General features: G+C 63.4%; 2 protein-coding genes and 1 long non-coding RNA gene across 3 annotated transcripts in view; 1 reads left to right on the top strand and 2 right to left on the bottom strand.

The window, feature by feature from the left end:
• The first annotated feature begins 1301 nt into the window (after window positions 1-1301).
• LOC120410897 lies at window positions 1302-2399 on the top strand. The gene is made up of 2 exons (XR_005603232.1): window positions 1302-1735; window positions 1948-2399. It is a non-coding gene; the product is annotated as an uncharacterized LOC120410897 (long non-coding RNA).
• A 5391-nt stretch (window positions 2400-7790) lies between these two features.
• On the bottom strand, window positions 7791-10201 carry CHRNA10 (cholinergic receptor nicotinic alpha 10 subunit). Its single transcript, XM_039561482.1, is given in 8 exon segments — window positions 7791-8100; window positions 8103-8263; window positions 8266-8352; window positions 8487-9019; window positions 9276-9321; window positions 9324-9429; window positions 9728-9873; window positions 10123-10201. Coding segments are annotated over 8 exon segments (1371 nt in total). The 5' UTR covers window positions 10184-10201; the 3' UTR covers window positions 7791-7869.
• A 1456-nt stretch (window positions 10202-11657) lies between these two features.
• NUP98 (nucleoporin 98 and 96 precursor) overlaps window positions 11658-13404 on the bottom strand; it is a 36062-nt gene continuing 34315 nt past the window's right edge. The window contains 4 exon segments of the mRNA XM_039554116.1: window positions 11658-11850; window positions 11852-11964; window positions 12632-12743; window positions 13116-13270. Of these exon segments, the coding sequence (XP_039410050.1) occupies window positions 11752-11850; window positions 11852-11964; window positions 12632-12743; window positions 13116-13270 (479 nt within the window). The 3' untranslated portion in view covers window positions 11658-11751.

The raw sequence follows: 13404 nt of genomic DNA, 5'->3' as shown, positions 1-13404 counted from the left end.
GGGAGGACTGTGAAGTGATGCATAAAAAATTGTAATTTTTAAAATAGGAAAATAGATGGGAAAGGGCCTGAGAGTGGGGGGGAGCTCCTTGTTTTCCTGCTGCATTGCGGCTGCGGAGTTAAGGATCTCCGTTAGGCTTTGCTGCCATAAATTAAGAAGCATCAAACACACAGAGACAAAAAGGCAGGGAAAAAAGTCAGAAATCTTAGAGCTCCAAGGCAGGGGTCCGAGAGAATTCCCGGGCAGAGCCCACAGCTTCAGCGAGGGGGCGAAACCTGGGGCCAAGAGCCAGGCAAGGGCTGCTCTCACCCTGGAGCAGGAGGGATTTCAGGTGACCTTGACAATGGGACAGAGCCCAAAATCCACCGTGTGAAACCCAGCCAAAAGCAGGGGAAGTTCCAGACGTCACGGGGAAAAGCACAGATCCCAAAGGTAGAAGTCCCTGTGCAGGCAGCCACGGAGCATCCCTCCCCAGAGGAAAAGAGGAGCAGGTTCAGTGGGCAGCTCTTGGAAAACCACCTGGATCCTGGCTCCAGGCACACATTCCCGAGGCCATGCAGAGCTGGGGCTCATGAGCCAGAGGCTCCTGCCCGTGCCAGGTGTCCGTGGGACTGCAGGAACAGGGTCCCATCTTCTGACACCCCACCAGCTTTCCCTTCCCCGGATTCCCCACCACCCCCAAGCCTCCAGCCCATCACCTCTGCCTGCTGACCAGCCTGGCCTGAACAGATGGCAGCGGAGGATCCCCATGGAGCTGTGGTGTGCGACCTTGAGGGGCTGGAGTGTGTCCAGGGCAGGGAACGGAGCTGGGAAGGGGCTGGAGCCCCAGGAGCGGCTGAGGGAGCTGGGAAAGGGGCTCAGGCTGGAGCAGAGGAGGCTCAGGGGGGACCTTGTGGCTCTGCACAAGTCCCTGACAGGAGGGGGCAGCCGGGGGGTCGGGCTCTGCTGCCAGGGAACAGGGACAGGAGGAGAGGGAACGGCCTCAGGCTGGGCCAGGGGAGGCTCAGGGTGGACAGCAGCAGGAATTTCCCCGTGGAAATTCCATGGGGAGGGTTGGGGAGCCTAGGGGAGGACTGGGGAGCTCAGGGCAGGGCTGGGAAGGTCTGGGGAGCTCAGGGCAGGGCTGGGGAGCTCAGGGGAGCTCAGGGCAGGGCTGGGACAGGACCAAACCGGGACACCCGCAGGGCCGGGCCGCGCTCCCCACGACCCCGGTCCCGCTGCGCTGCGGCCGCGCCACCAGCGCCCCCCGGCGGCCGCGCGCGGAGCTGCAGGAGCCGCGCCACCCCCGGACCGACCGGGACAGAACCGGGACCGAACCGGGACCGAACCGGGACCAAACCGGACAGGATCGGGACCGGGTTCGTGTGCTCGGGACCGAACCGGGACCAAACCGGGACAGGATCGGGACCGGGGTTCGTGTGCTCGGGACAGAACCGGGACAGAACCGGGACAGGATCGGGACAGGATCGGGACCGGGGGTCGTGTGCTCGGGACAGAACCGGGACAGGGCCAGGATCGGGACCGGGGTTCGTGTGCTCGGGACAGAACCGGGACAGGGCCAGGATCGGGACCGGGGTTCGTGTGCTCGGATCAGAACCGGGACAGAGACAGGGACAGGACAGGATCGGGGTTTGTATGCTCGGGACAGAACCGGGACCAAACCGGGACAGGATCGGGACCGGGGTTCGTGTGCTCGGGACAGAACCGGGCCCGGGGTTCGTGTGCCCCTGGAAAGGTGAGTTCGGACCGGGGACGTTCGGGTGTCATTGCCTGTTGTCCTCCCGTACCGGGGGCTCTGAGGGAGGGGGGTTTTGGCAAAGCACAACTTGTGACGGCTCCCCCACCCCCAGCTCTGCTCTCGCATCTGTTTTGTTTAGATAAAAGATAGATCCCTCCCACGGCACTGGGAACCCTCTGCTGATGCCAGTTCCTTTCTGTTCTCCACAGATCCTTGCCGTGTCCGCGGCGTTTTCCATTTCTCCGGCTTTTCAAAGCCCAAGGTGCCCATCAGGGCAGGTCCGAGCTCTCACTGTCCTGGCCCTGAGGCACCTCAACAAAACCCAGCTGTGGATGGACATTTGGCAGCTCGTTGTCCTCTGTCCTTCCCCTGGCACCTCGCAGCCCTGCACAGCCCGGCGGGAGCACAGGGCCAGCTCTCCTGCCTGAGGGGACACAGACATGCACCTGCAGCGCCTGAGCTGCTCCTGCCCTTCCAGGGCTTTTGGACTGACAAGATAAGCCAGCAGTCAGCTTCCCCAAAAGTCAAATGGGTTGTTGATTAGAGGATGTGATTGGTTATCAGCTGTATTTATCGTTGTGGACTTGCCTCAGAGGCTGCCTGAGGCGGTGGTTGGTGTGTTAGAAAAGGAATAAAGAGGAGAAGTTGATGGGATGGGAAATTCAGCCTCCACCGCAACTGTGCACGGGCTCAGCTTCACCGACCTGCTGCAGGCTGCATTTTGAAGGGGCCTGCAAGAGAGCTGGAGATTTTGGACAAGGGTTGGAGGGCCAGGAGCCAGGGAATGGCTTCCCAGTGCCAGAGGGCAGGGCTGGATGGGATCTTGGGCAGGAATTGTTCCCTGGGAGGGTGGGCAGGCCCTGGCACAGGGTGGCCCAGAGCAGCTGGGGCTGCCCCTGGATCCCTGGCAGTGCCCAAGGCCAGGCTGGACATTGGGGCTTGGAGCAGCCTGGGACAGTGGAAGGTGTCCCTGCCCATGGCAGGGGTGGCACTGGGTGGGGTTTCAAAGGTCCTTTTCGAGTCAAACAGTTCTATGATTCTGTGACCAGTCTGGGCCCCAGTCCCTCTCCTGTCCTGGAGATCAGCAGCTCCAGCTGGCAGGTGAGAGTTTCTTGCTGTCAAAGAACACTGAGAAGCTGCCCCGCTGGCCTGGCACGCACAGAACCCCAGCAGTGTGGTTCTCCTGCCTGGCATGCACAGAACACCACCAGTCTGGTTTCCTTCATGACCTTTAAGCTCCTGCATTCAGTGGGAGGTGGGGAGAGCTGGGCTTTGCTGTTGCCGAAAAGACAACTGGGGATCTGCACCTGCTCAGCTGCAGTGACATCCTTAAAGCCACGATGAGCAGAGACACAGGGCTCTTGGCACAGCCACCCAGCTCCTGGATGGTGCCATGCAGGAAATGGGCCACAGGTTTTAGTCCAGCTGTTAGGGGATGACTCTCTCCACACCAAGAGCTGTAGCCATAAATGATGGCACAGCTCCTCTTGGGAGTTCCTCTCAAGCAGTGTGGTATCACTGTGTAATCATAGAGTGGTTTGGGTTGGGAGGGACCTTACAAATCATCTCATTCTGATCCCCCTGCCATGGGTAGGAACCCCTTCCTGCATCCCTGTAGGAATGGAGGGGCAGAATTGAAAGGATAAAAGTAAGAAGCTCATGGGTTTTGATAATTCATTAATTAGAAACAAATTCCAAGGCTCTTGGAGGGCAATATCCCCGCCTGCTCTAGTCAATGTACCTCACTGTCACCAGGGGGGTGGCGAAGTGCACGTGGCGGCTGCGGCGGCGCTGGATGTGACGGCGCTGGATGTGACGTGTCCACCAGCCCACCACGAATTGCCTCAGGGAGGAGCAGAGCTCCAGGGAGGCCACATCCTGCCCTCCTGCCACCTCCCCTGGCCTCAGGCACCTGCTGCTGGGGCCTGGGCAGTGACAGGGATCTCCTGCCCTGAGCAACGGTGACGGTCCTGCCCAGCTCCTGGGAGCTGATGCTGACCCTTGGTGCCATGGAGCCAAAGGTCTGCACTTCTCCAGGGGGGATGAACCAGGTCTTGGCCCTGGAGCTGCTGTGTTGGAGCTCCCAGGAACTGCTTCTGCCTTGTCCTTTGGCCTTGGCTTTGTCCTTTTTGGGTGCATTGTCCATGCCTGCCTTCGGCCGCTCCTCTCCAAGGTCCTCGGCAGACTCTTTGCCTCCCAGCAGCCCTGGGTCCATGGGCACCTCAGTCTGGGCCACCCTGCAGCCCATCCGTATCCCTGGCCACCAGGGCAGCTGTGCCTCCAGCTCCTTGCGGTGCTCCTCGAAGAGCACCTGGGAGTCCCAGGGGCTTTGGATGAGCCTTGGGTGAAGGTCTTGGGGCACCCCATGGCACCATCCCTGGAACTCCAGGTCACCAGCACAGGCCGGGGAAAAGGGGTCCCAGTGATGGGAATCCAACCCTGGTGGGGAGGCAGAGGCTGAGGCTGTTGTCTGCCAAGACACTGCCAGACTGCTGTGCCCAGCAACCACTGTCTGTTCTTGTGGGGCCCCTTTTATAGCCTGGCAGAGTCCCCTGTGTGACATCATGGGGCAGCCAGAACCCTCTTTGTGACAGCGTGGGGCAGACAGAAATCCCTTTGTGACACCCGGGAGCCCAAGGGAGAGCCCTCGCTGCCTTGGGCACATGATGGTGAGAAAGAAACTTGTGAGACAACAGAAACAAATTACAAAAAAATTGGAAGGCAAAATACAAACATACAAAGAAAGGAGAAAAGAAGAGAAAGTGCTGTGATGGGGGGAGGCTCTTCTGGGCACAGCGACCACTGAAGGAGGAGATTTGGATTCCCAGGCAAAAAAGGAGGGAGGCAGCAGAAATGGAGAGGGACGGCCTTTGGAAGAAGGGGCAGCAAATCAGGAGGCGACAAGGATGTCCTGAGGTCCTGCAGGGGCAAAACAAGAAACGCCAAAGCCCCTCTAGAACTTCATGTGGCTGCTGCTGTGAAAGACAGTAAAACTCACTTTTACAAATGACAGCTTTGGTTTGGTTTGGCTGGGTTCTTTTTGGGTTTTTTTTTCATTGCTGAGAGGAAACATTGAGACAAAGAACGAGGGAAAGTCTGAGGAGCCAGGGGCTCAGGGAGGGTTTGGGAGAGCCAGGTGCTGCCTGACCCAGGCCGCTCCCCGTGCAGGCCAGGCTGCCCGCGGGGCCGGGAGGGGCTGGGGACGCTGCTGGGGCTGGGACGGCCCCGGCTGCCCAGCTCAGGGACATTTCGCCCCTCCGCGGCAGCGCTCAGCGTGGCCCAGCAGCGGCTCCACCAGGCCCCCAGGCAGCCCCCGAGCCGGCGCGGAGCTTCCCCAGGGCCCGGCCCGGCTCCCGGCCCGCGGGCAGCGGCGGCCGAGCGGCTGTGCCGGGCCCCACCACGGGTCGGAGCTCGGATGCTGAATTCCAGCCCAGGGAGCTGCTGCTGCTGCTGCTGCCCTCCGAGCCCGCGGCCGCGGCGATCACCACATCCCTGGGATGAACCAGGCCCGGCCGGGAGCTGCCGCCGTCCAGCTCCGGGGAGCTGCTGCTGCTTCGTCCCGCGGCCTTGGCTTTGTCCTCCTTGGGTGCGTTGTCCGCCCGCCTTCGGCCGCTCCTCTCCAGGGCCCTGCGGCGACTCTTTGCCCCCAGCAGCCCCGGCTCTGCGGGCACCTCAGTCTGGGCCGCCCCGCAGCCCCTCTGCACCATTGGCCACTGGGCCAGCTGTGCCTCCAGCTCCTTGCGGTGCTCCTCGAAGAGCGCCTGGGAGTCCCAAGAGCTTCGGATGAACCTTGGAAATGCCTCCTGGAGCTCATGGAACTGCGTGGGTGCTGCCATGGGCAGCTCAGTGTCTGCTGATCTCGCCCTGTCCACGTTGCTCTGCCCCTCCAGCCGGCCTCTCACTGTGCTTGGATGCTCTGAGTCTGACGGATCCTCTGCAAGAACCACAGAGGTGAGACAAGAGGAGCTCCCCAGGATGCTTCACACTGTCCTGCCACGCATGCTACACCAACCCCAAACCCACATGGCCCAGCCCAGCCCAACCCACACAGCAGATCAGAGCCGCCTACCCACAGACACTTGTCCCGTAGCATGGCAGTGACCAGGATGAGCTGCAGCACCACCATCGTGATTGCCACCAGCTCACCATGGTGAAGATGTTGAGGAACCCATGCACCGTCCCTGGCAGTCCAGGTCACCAGCACAGGCTGGTGAAGATGTTCCCCAGTGACCTGGGGGGCCCCAGTGAAGGGGCCCCAGTGAAGGGGCCCCAAACCTACTGGGCTGGCAGAGGCTATGGTGATGCCAGTCTGCGGTGTCACAGTGTCCCATGGCCCCTTTTATACCCCAGCCGGGGGGCAGAGCCCCCTTTGTGACAGTGTGGGACAGCGAGGGCCCCCTGTGTGACATCACGGGACAGACAGAGCCCCTGTGTGACATCTGAGTGCCACTTGACAAAGGGGACATGCCTGCGTGCCAGGATATGGAAGTGGAGCCCCCAGGAGCACACAGCGGGGCCCCCAGGAGCACACAGCGGGTGCTGGGCAGCTGCAGCTCCCCATGGCAGCGCCCCACGCAGTTCCATGAGCTCCAGGAGGCGTTTCCCAAGCTTTATCTGGAGCTGCCAGGACTCCCAGGTGCTCTTCAAGGAGCACAGCAAGGAGCTGGAGGCCCAGCTGGCCCAGTGGCCAGGGTGCAGAGGGGCGAAATGTCCCCGAGCTGGCACCGCCGTCCCAGCCCCAGCAGCGTCCCCAGCCCCTCCTGGCCCTGCGGGCAGCCTGGCCTGCACGGGGAGTGGCCTGGTCAGGCAGCACCTGGCTCTCCCAAACCCACGCTGGCCTGGCCTGATCCATACAAACCAATACCAAAGACCCCAAACCGAAGCTGTCATTTGTAAAAGTGAGTTTTACTGTCTTTCACAGCAGCAGCCACATGAAGTTCTAGAGGGGCTTTGGCGTTTCTTGTTTTGCCCCTGCAGGACCTCAGGACATCCTTGTCGCCTCCTGATTTGCTGCCCCTTCTTCCAAAGGCCGTCCCTCTCCATTTCTGCTGCCTCCCTCCTTGCTTGCCTGGGAATCCAAATCTCCTCCTTCAGTGGTCGCTGTGCCCAGAAGAGCCTCCCCCCATCACAGGACCCACCAGTCCTGGAGAGCTTCCACTTCCCCTTCCCCTTCCCCTTCCCCTTCCCCTTCCCACAAGGAGCAGCAGAGGCTGCATTGGCTGAAACATTCCGGGCTATCAGCACTGCAGCACAAATCCAATCCACAGCCCCATGGGAAGGAACGGAATTGTCTCTCCCCAGCCGACCCAGCACTCTCCAGCCATCCCCAGTCCTGGTTCCAGCGTCCATCCAGCTGATGGGGTGTCCAGGGTCCTGGGTGCAGGTGTGGGGTGCAGGTGTGGGATGTTGGGGTGCAGGTATTGGGGTGCAGGTGGGGATGTTGAGGTGCAGGTGGGGATGTTGGGGTGCAGGTATTGGGGTGCAGGGGGACATTTTGTGTGGAGCTGACCCGTGCGGTGCTGCAGAACCGCTGTCTCTCCCCTGGCCGGGGTCCCACGCCCTGTGGGGACAGGGGGGTCTCCACTGCCCTGGGCCGGGCAGGGTTCCCCGAGGGGCCAGGCTGCCATGGGACAGTGGCTGCCAAAGGCTGGGCTGGGCAGCACTGATGGACCATGGGACCAAGCCGCCATGGCCAGGGTGGACAGCAGCTCCAGAGCTCCTGCTGGGCCCTGCACTCCTTGCCGTGGGGAGTCCCCCATCTGTCAGGGAAGGCTCTGGGGCCTGATCCCTCCATCCCTCCCAGGGCCACCCTCACCCTGGCCAGCACCCCTGTTCCAGGGAGTGGAAGCAGGACGCGTTCCATGGTTTATTTCCAGCCTGATGGATTTCTCAGGAGCAGGACGCCACGGGGGGATGTGGGTGCCCACTCTGGTACAGTCGGACAGGGGCTGGGACCCCTCAGCCTTGCAGCTGGGCGGGGGTCCTGCTGTCGGGCACCTCTTCCCCAGTGATGGTGCAGCTCCCGCCCTGCGGCTCTGGGGGGTCCAGGGGCATTTTGGGACGTGTCACCCTCCTGAGGCACCCGCAGCCACACCCCCTGGAGGGGTCGCAGTGCTGGGTCTGCAGAGCCATCAGGCAGCGTTGCCCAGGACCAGCACGCTCATGAGGAAGACCATGAGGAAGAAGACCCACATGAAGAAGCGGTCCATCACCCTGGCCACCTTCTTCCACTCGCCGGTGCGGCGCTGGTTGGCGCGGTGGCGCCGGAAGCAGCCGGCGATGTACCCAACGTTCCTCACCAGGGCATCGTGGTGGCACAGGCAGTGGTCCCAGGGGCAGCCCCCCGCCTCGGTGCCACCTGCCCCTCCCCGGGGCTCTCCGCTGGCCCCCCGGCGTCCCCCACACCCGCCCGCCCACCCAGCGCCCGCTGGGGGCTCTTGCAGCTCTCGCCCACCTCGTAGACGCAGCAGAGCCGGGCCATGTGGTGCAGGATGAGCCGGCGCGCCCAGGGGGGCACAGGCCGGCCCCCGGCCCGCAGTGGTGCACGTTCATGATGAAGATGGTGAGCGCGGTGGAGGCCGTGATCATGGTCATGGTGGCGATGTAGTACTTCCCTGCAGGGACAGCGGGCACTGACAGGGCGCACAGGGGGTCCTGCTCCCCCCCACTGTGCCACAGCCCCGACCCCGGCACCGGCACTGCCCGGCCCCAGCACAGACCCCTGGTCCTGGGTGCCGTCGGGGCTCACCGATGAGCGGGACGCTCTCCGAGGGGGGCATGCTCTCGGCCACCAGCAGCTGGAACACGGTGAGGGCCAGCAGCACCGTCACCCCCAGCGACACTTTCTCCCCCGAGTCGGCCGGCAGGTAGAAGCCGAGGGGTGCCAGGAAGGAGACCATGATGCAGGGCAGGAGCAGGTTGAAGATGTAGAAGGAGGCGCGGCGGCGCAGGAGCAAGGTGTAGGTGACGTCGGGGTAGGGCTCGGAGCAGCAGCCGTAGGTGATGACGTTCCTCGTGGCGGGCATGCCCAGCACCTCCCACTCCACGTTCTCCACGAAGTCCGTCAGGTCCCCGGTGTCCAGCTGGTTGCGGAGGTCGATCTGGTTCCCGTTGTAGGTCCAGGAGCCGAAGGTGAGGTGGCACTGCTGCCCGTCGAAGGGGAAGTAGGACACGTCCACCTTGCAGGAGCTCTTGGTGATGGCGGGTGAGTCCCACATGATGTGCCCGTCGGAGCGCAGCACCACGTTGGTCTCCATGGAGCCGCCGAAGTGCTCATCGGCGCTGGGCAGGGAGGGGTGGCCGTGGTGCCACGTCCCCTGCCCGCGCCCGTTGCAGCCCCCGGCTGTCCCCTCGGTGGTGGGGTCAGTCCCAGGCACATCTGGCTGCTGCCAGCACCCCCTGCCCCCCATCTCCCTGCATCTCCCGCTGCAGGACCTTCCTGCTCCCACCCCAAGGTTGCACCGCCCCGTGCAACCCCCCAGCCCCAGGCCCCGGCCCCCTGGCTCCGGGAGCAGATGAGGGGCCAAGCACAACCCACTTGTTGTAGAGGATGATGTCAGGTCGCCAGACGTAGCTGCTGGGATGCGGATGCTGTCGATGCCGCCGTACCCGTCCTTGTCCCAGCTGAGGTGGGCGTCCAGCCAGGTCTGGCGGACCCACAGGTAGGAGGTGAGGACCTGGTTCCTCTCGTCCTGCCGAGAGGAGAGGGTGGGCGTGGGGAATAGACCCCGGTGCCACCCCCACGCCCCTCAGCCCCCAGCCCAATGGCCTATCCGAGTGCCCCGCAAAGCTGAGCTGGATTCGAGGGGGTCGTGCTGGTTTTGGGGGGAACCGGGCTGTCTGCAAAATGGTCTGAGCTGACTCGGGGGCAGCTGTGCTGGTTTGGGGCTGGATCCGGGTTGGTTTCAAGGGCTGAGCGTCAGCGTGGGGCTGGGCAGGAGCCGCTGCGGGGAGCAGAGCGCGGTGGCGGTGCCGTGCCCGGGCACTCACCATGTCGATGATCTGGGACAAGGTGACCTGGAGGGTGACGTTGAGCGCCCGATCCGTGTCCTCCACGGGGCGCAGGGCGCTGGAGTAGTTGGCGAAGAGGTCGTGGAGCAGTTTGTAGGCGAGCCTGCCCTGCGCCACCCGGCAGCCTGGAGAGAGCCGGAGCGGGGGCTGGAGGGGCCGGGGTGCAGCCGGACCCCTCCCGAGGGATCCCCAGGACGCGGCCGCGGGGACTCTCCGGCAGCTGGGAGGGGCAGGAGCACGACGGGACCCCCGCCCCTCCTCACCGCCACCCTGAGCCCCCCACCCCCCGGCATTCCCTGTGTGCGGGGTACGCTGCTCCAGGGCCCCCCCGCAGCCGGAGCGGGGGTCGCGCCCCTCGAACCCCCCCTGCTCACCCGGGGCCGGGAGGACGCCGGCGAGGCAGAGGGCGAGGCACAGGCGAGCTCCGGGCTCCATCCCGCCGCAGTGCGGGGACACGGGGGGGCGGGTACGTCAGGGCGGGGACAGGGCGGGGGGCACGGCCCCCCAGGCACCCACGGCGAGGGGTGACGGGGGCGACCGCCGGGGGTCCCGGCTGGGAGGCGGCAGCGGCCGGGACGGGCTCCGGGTGCAGCCGGGCCCCGTTTGGCAGGGCTTTGGGAGGCACTGGCCGCAGCCGCGCTGTGCCCGTGGGCTGCCCAGCACCTGCCCCAGCCCCGGGGACACCGGACCCGCCGCTCGGGGACACCGGGGCGGGGCGGGAGCCGGGGGCAGCCGCTGCGGCCCTGGCGTGGAGTGACCCCCGTGCGCAGCAAGGGGCATCCCGCTCTCTGGTCTTACAAAAGAGCAGGGGAAGGGAAGGGGCAGATTATTCCCATTCGGTGAGGAGAAAATCCCGGGAGGTTGAGGGAGGGACACGAGTCAGGAGACAAAGCTGCGAGGGGCAGCGGCGTCTGGCACAGGGGTGCCGGAGCATCCCCAGCTCCAGCCCCGGGGAATCCGCCGGCTCCGCTCTCCCGGCGTCTCCTGGCACCCTTCCCACGCCGAGCCCCGGCGGCAGATGCCGAGCGGTTTTGAGGCCGGAGGTTTTGTTTCCAGGCGGTGAATTATTCATCCCAGCCCGTCCCGCCCGGGCCGGAGCCGCCGGGGCCGCTCAGGCCCAATTACAGTAATGGAAGGAGGTGAAGCCGGAGTGACCCGGCCCCTGCACGCAGCCAGTGTCACCTGAACGTGCCACCGCGGCCAGGGACAGGGACACCTTCCACCACAGCAGGGGCCTCCAAGCCCCAATGTCCAGCCTGGCCTGGGACACTGCCAGGGATCCAGGGGCAGCCCCAGCTGCTCTGGGCACCCTGTGCCAGGGCCTGCCCACCCTGCCAGGGAACAATTCCTGCCCAATCTCCCATCCAGCCCTGTCCTCTGGCACTGGGAAGCCATTCCCTGGCTCCTGTCCTTCCAGCCCTTGTCCCCAGTCCCTCTGCAGCTTTTACACGAGCCCCTTTCAGGACCAAAAGGCCACAATCTGGTTTATCTGGGTTCCCCACACCCCATCCTCGAGATAGATGATGATAGATCATCTATAGATGATAGATCCTCCCAAGATGCTGAAGGAGCCTTCCCTGATCCCCACCAAAGGCAGGTGGGATTGTGTCAGACATTCCTGGGGCTCTGCTGTGCCCCCACCCAATCAGCCCCACCACCCCAGGGTGACAGAGCAAGGGACACACACCTACAAACCCAAGCCCTGCCTTAAAAAGCAAAGGAACCCAGGGGAGTACTATAAACATTTTATTTATTGTTTTCAAAAAGACAGGAAAATAATCTAGAGCATTTATTTATATTTTTTTGATAAAAACCTTTCGATACTCCTCATGCATAAAGACCTTCCGTGAGCACGGGGCAGTGCCAGGGCCGAGGCCGCTGGGGCAGGACCCTGGGACCCAAGCGGAGCAATTTCCGAGCGAGCGGCTTTGCATTCTCTGCTCGTCCCAGAACTAGTCCTGGTTCAGTCCTGGCCAGGCTGAGGCCCGGCCGGCCGCCGGCGGTCAGTGCGCGGCCAGGGCCAGCTCCCGCAGGTAGGCCTGGGTGAGGCCGCGCAGCTCCTCCAGCGCGTAGTCCTCGGGCATGGGCAGGCGGCCGATGTGGCGGGGCCAGCAGCCGCAGGGGCACGCGCGGCTCCGCCGGCTCCGGGCCCGGCTCCGGGCCCTGCTGCAGGCTCAGCACCACCCGCAGCACGTTGGCCACGCGCTTCGCCATGTCTGCAAGAGAGGGACAGCGGGCTCTGCGTGGGCTGCGCTGCGGGAGCGCTGCACAGCGAACCCCCGAGGAGGGACTGACGGGGTGGGCAGCAATTGGGGAGTGAAGGCATGTGGATCATGCTGTCCTTTCCCCATCCCCTCCCTCAGCACAGGCACTGCAGCCACAGGGGGAGAGGAAACAGCCGGTTCCTTGGATATTGGGGAGAATTATTTCCCCCAAAGGGCTGAGGGGGCTCAGCCTGGAGAAGAGGAGGCTCAGGGGGGAACATTCTCACTCTCCTCAACTCCCTGACAGGAGGGGGCAGCCGGGGGGGTCGGGCACTGCTCCCAGGGAACAGGGACAGGAGGAGAGGGAACGGCCTCAGGCTGGGCCAGGGGAGGCTCAGGGTGGATACTGGGAGAATTCCTTCCCAGAAGGGCTGTCCAGCCCTGGCACAGCTGCCCAGGGAGGTGGTGGAGCCCCAATCCCTTGAGGGATTTCACAGCCCTGTGGATGTGGCACTTGGGGACATGGGTCAGTGGTGGCCTTGGCAGTACTGGGGAATGGCTGGACTCAGCCTGAAAGGTCTTTTCCAACCTAAATGATTCAGTGGATTTGGGATACAGCTGCAGCCCAGGTGTCAGCCAGGCTGTCCCAGGCAGCTGCTGGACAGGGATGTCACCATACCCGACTGAGCCAGGCGGTCCTTGGCGTTGTGGCACTGCAGCTGCTCTATCCTGTTGCACAGGGACGTCACTTTGGTGTGTAACCGCTCCAGCTCGTAGGTGGAACAATCCAGCTGCAAGCAAACGAGTCAGCTCTGAGGCAGCACAGCCAGAGCCAAACTCACCTACCAGGTGACACTACACCAAAAACCTGCCTGAATTAACACCAGAGCAGGCAAAGGGGGAGCCTAGACCAGACAAGGAGACTGCTGGGTTTGTCCCGTCCCTCTCATTTGTCACTGTCACACACCCACAGAGCACATGTGCAGGGCACAGCCACCCCTTGTGACAGCAGATAGCAAAGCCCTGGTTTTAGAGATGCCCATGTTCTGTTTGAAGTGCCTGCCAAAGACAAGCACCAACTCCCCCCCATCAGCAGTCAGAAACAGCTTCAATCCAGACTCTGTGTGAGCTTCCAAAGCCCAGGCAAAGCAGCTGCCTGTTACCTGCTGAATCCTGTCCAGCATCTCATTCACACGGATGTAGTCGAGGTAGACCAGCCCCGCCAGCTCCCAGTCCTGGATGAGCGCGCTGCGCTCTGGAGGCGCGAGGTCTTCCAGGAATCCTTTCAGGTACTTGTAGTTCTCGTTGATAATTGCATCTGGAGAGAACAGGAGTTAGGAACAGAGGCCATCCCATCTCCCACAGCAGGGACACCCAGAGGATCAGGGAACAGGAAGGTCACTGCTGCCCCTGTGCCCCAGGAAGGTGGGGCTGTGCAGAGGGAAAGCACTG

The sequence above is a fragment of the Corvus cornix genome, chromosome 1, assembly GCF_000738735.6.
Source record: "Corvus cornix cornix isolate S_Up_H32 chromosome 1, ASM73873v5, whole genome shotgun sequence".
Classification (NCBI taxonomy): domain Eukaryota; kingdom Metazoa; phylum Chordata; class Aves; order Passeriformes; family Corvidae; genus Corvus; species Corvus cornix.
This window is presented reverse-complemented; position numbering and strand designations above follow the sequence as displayed.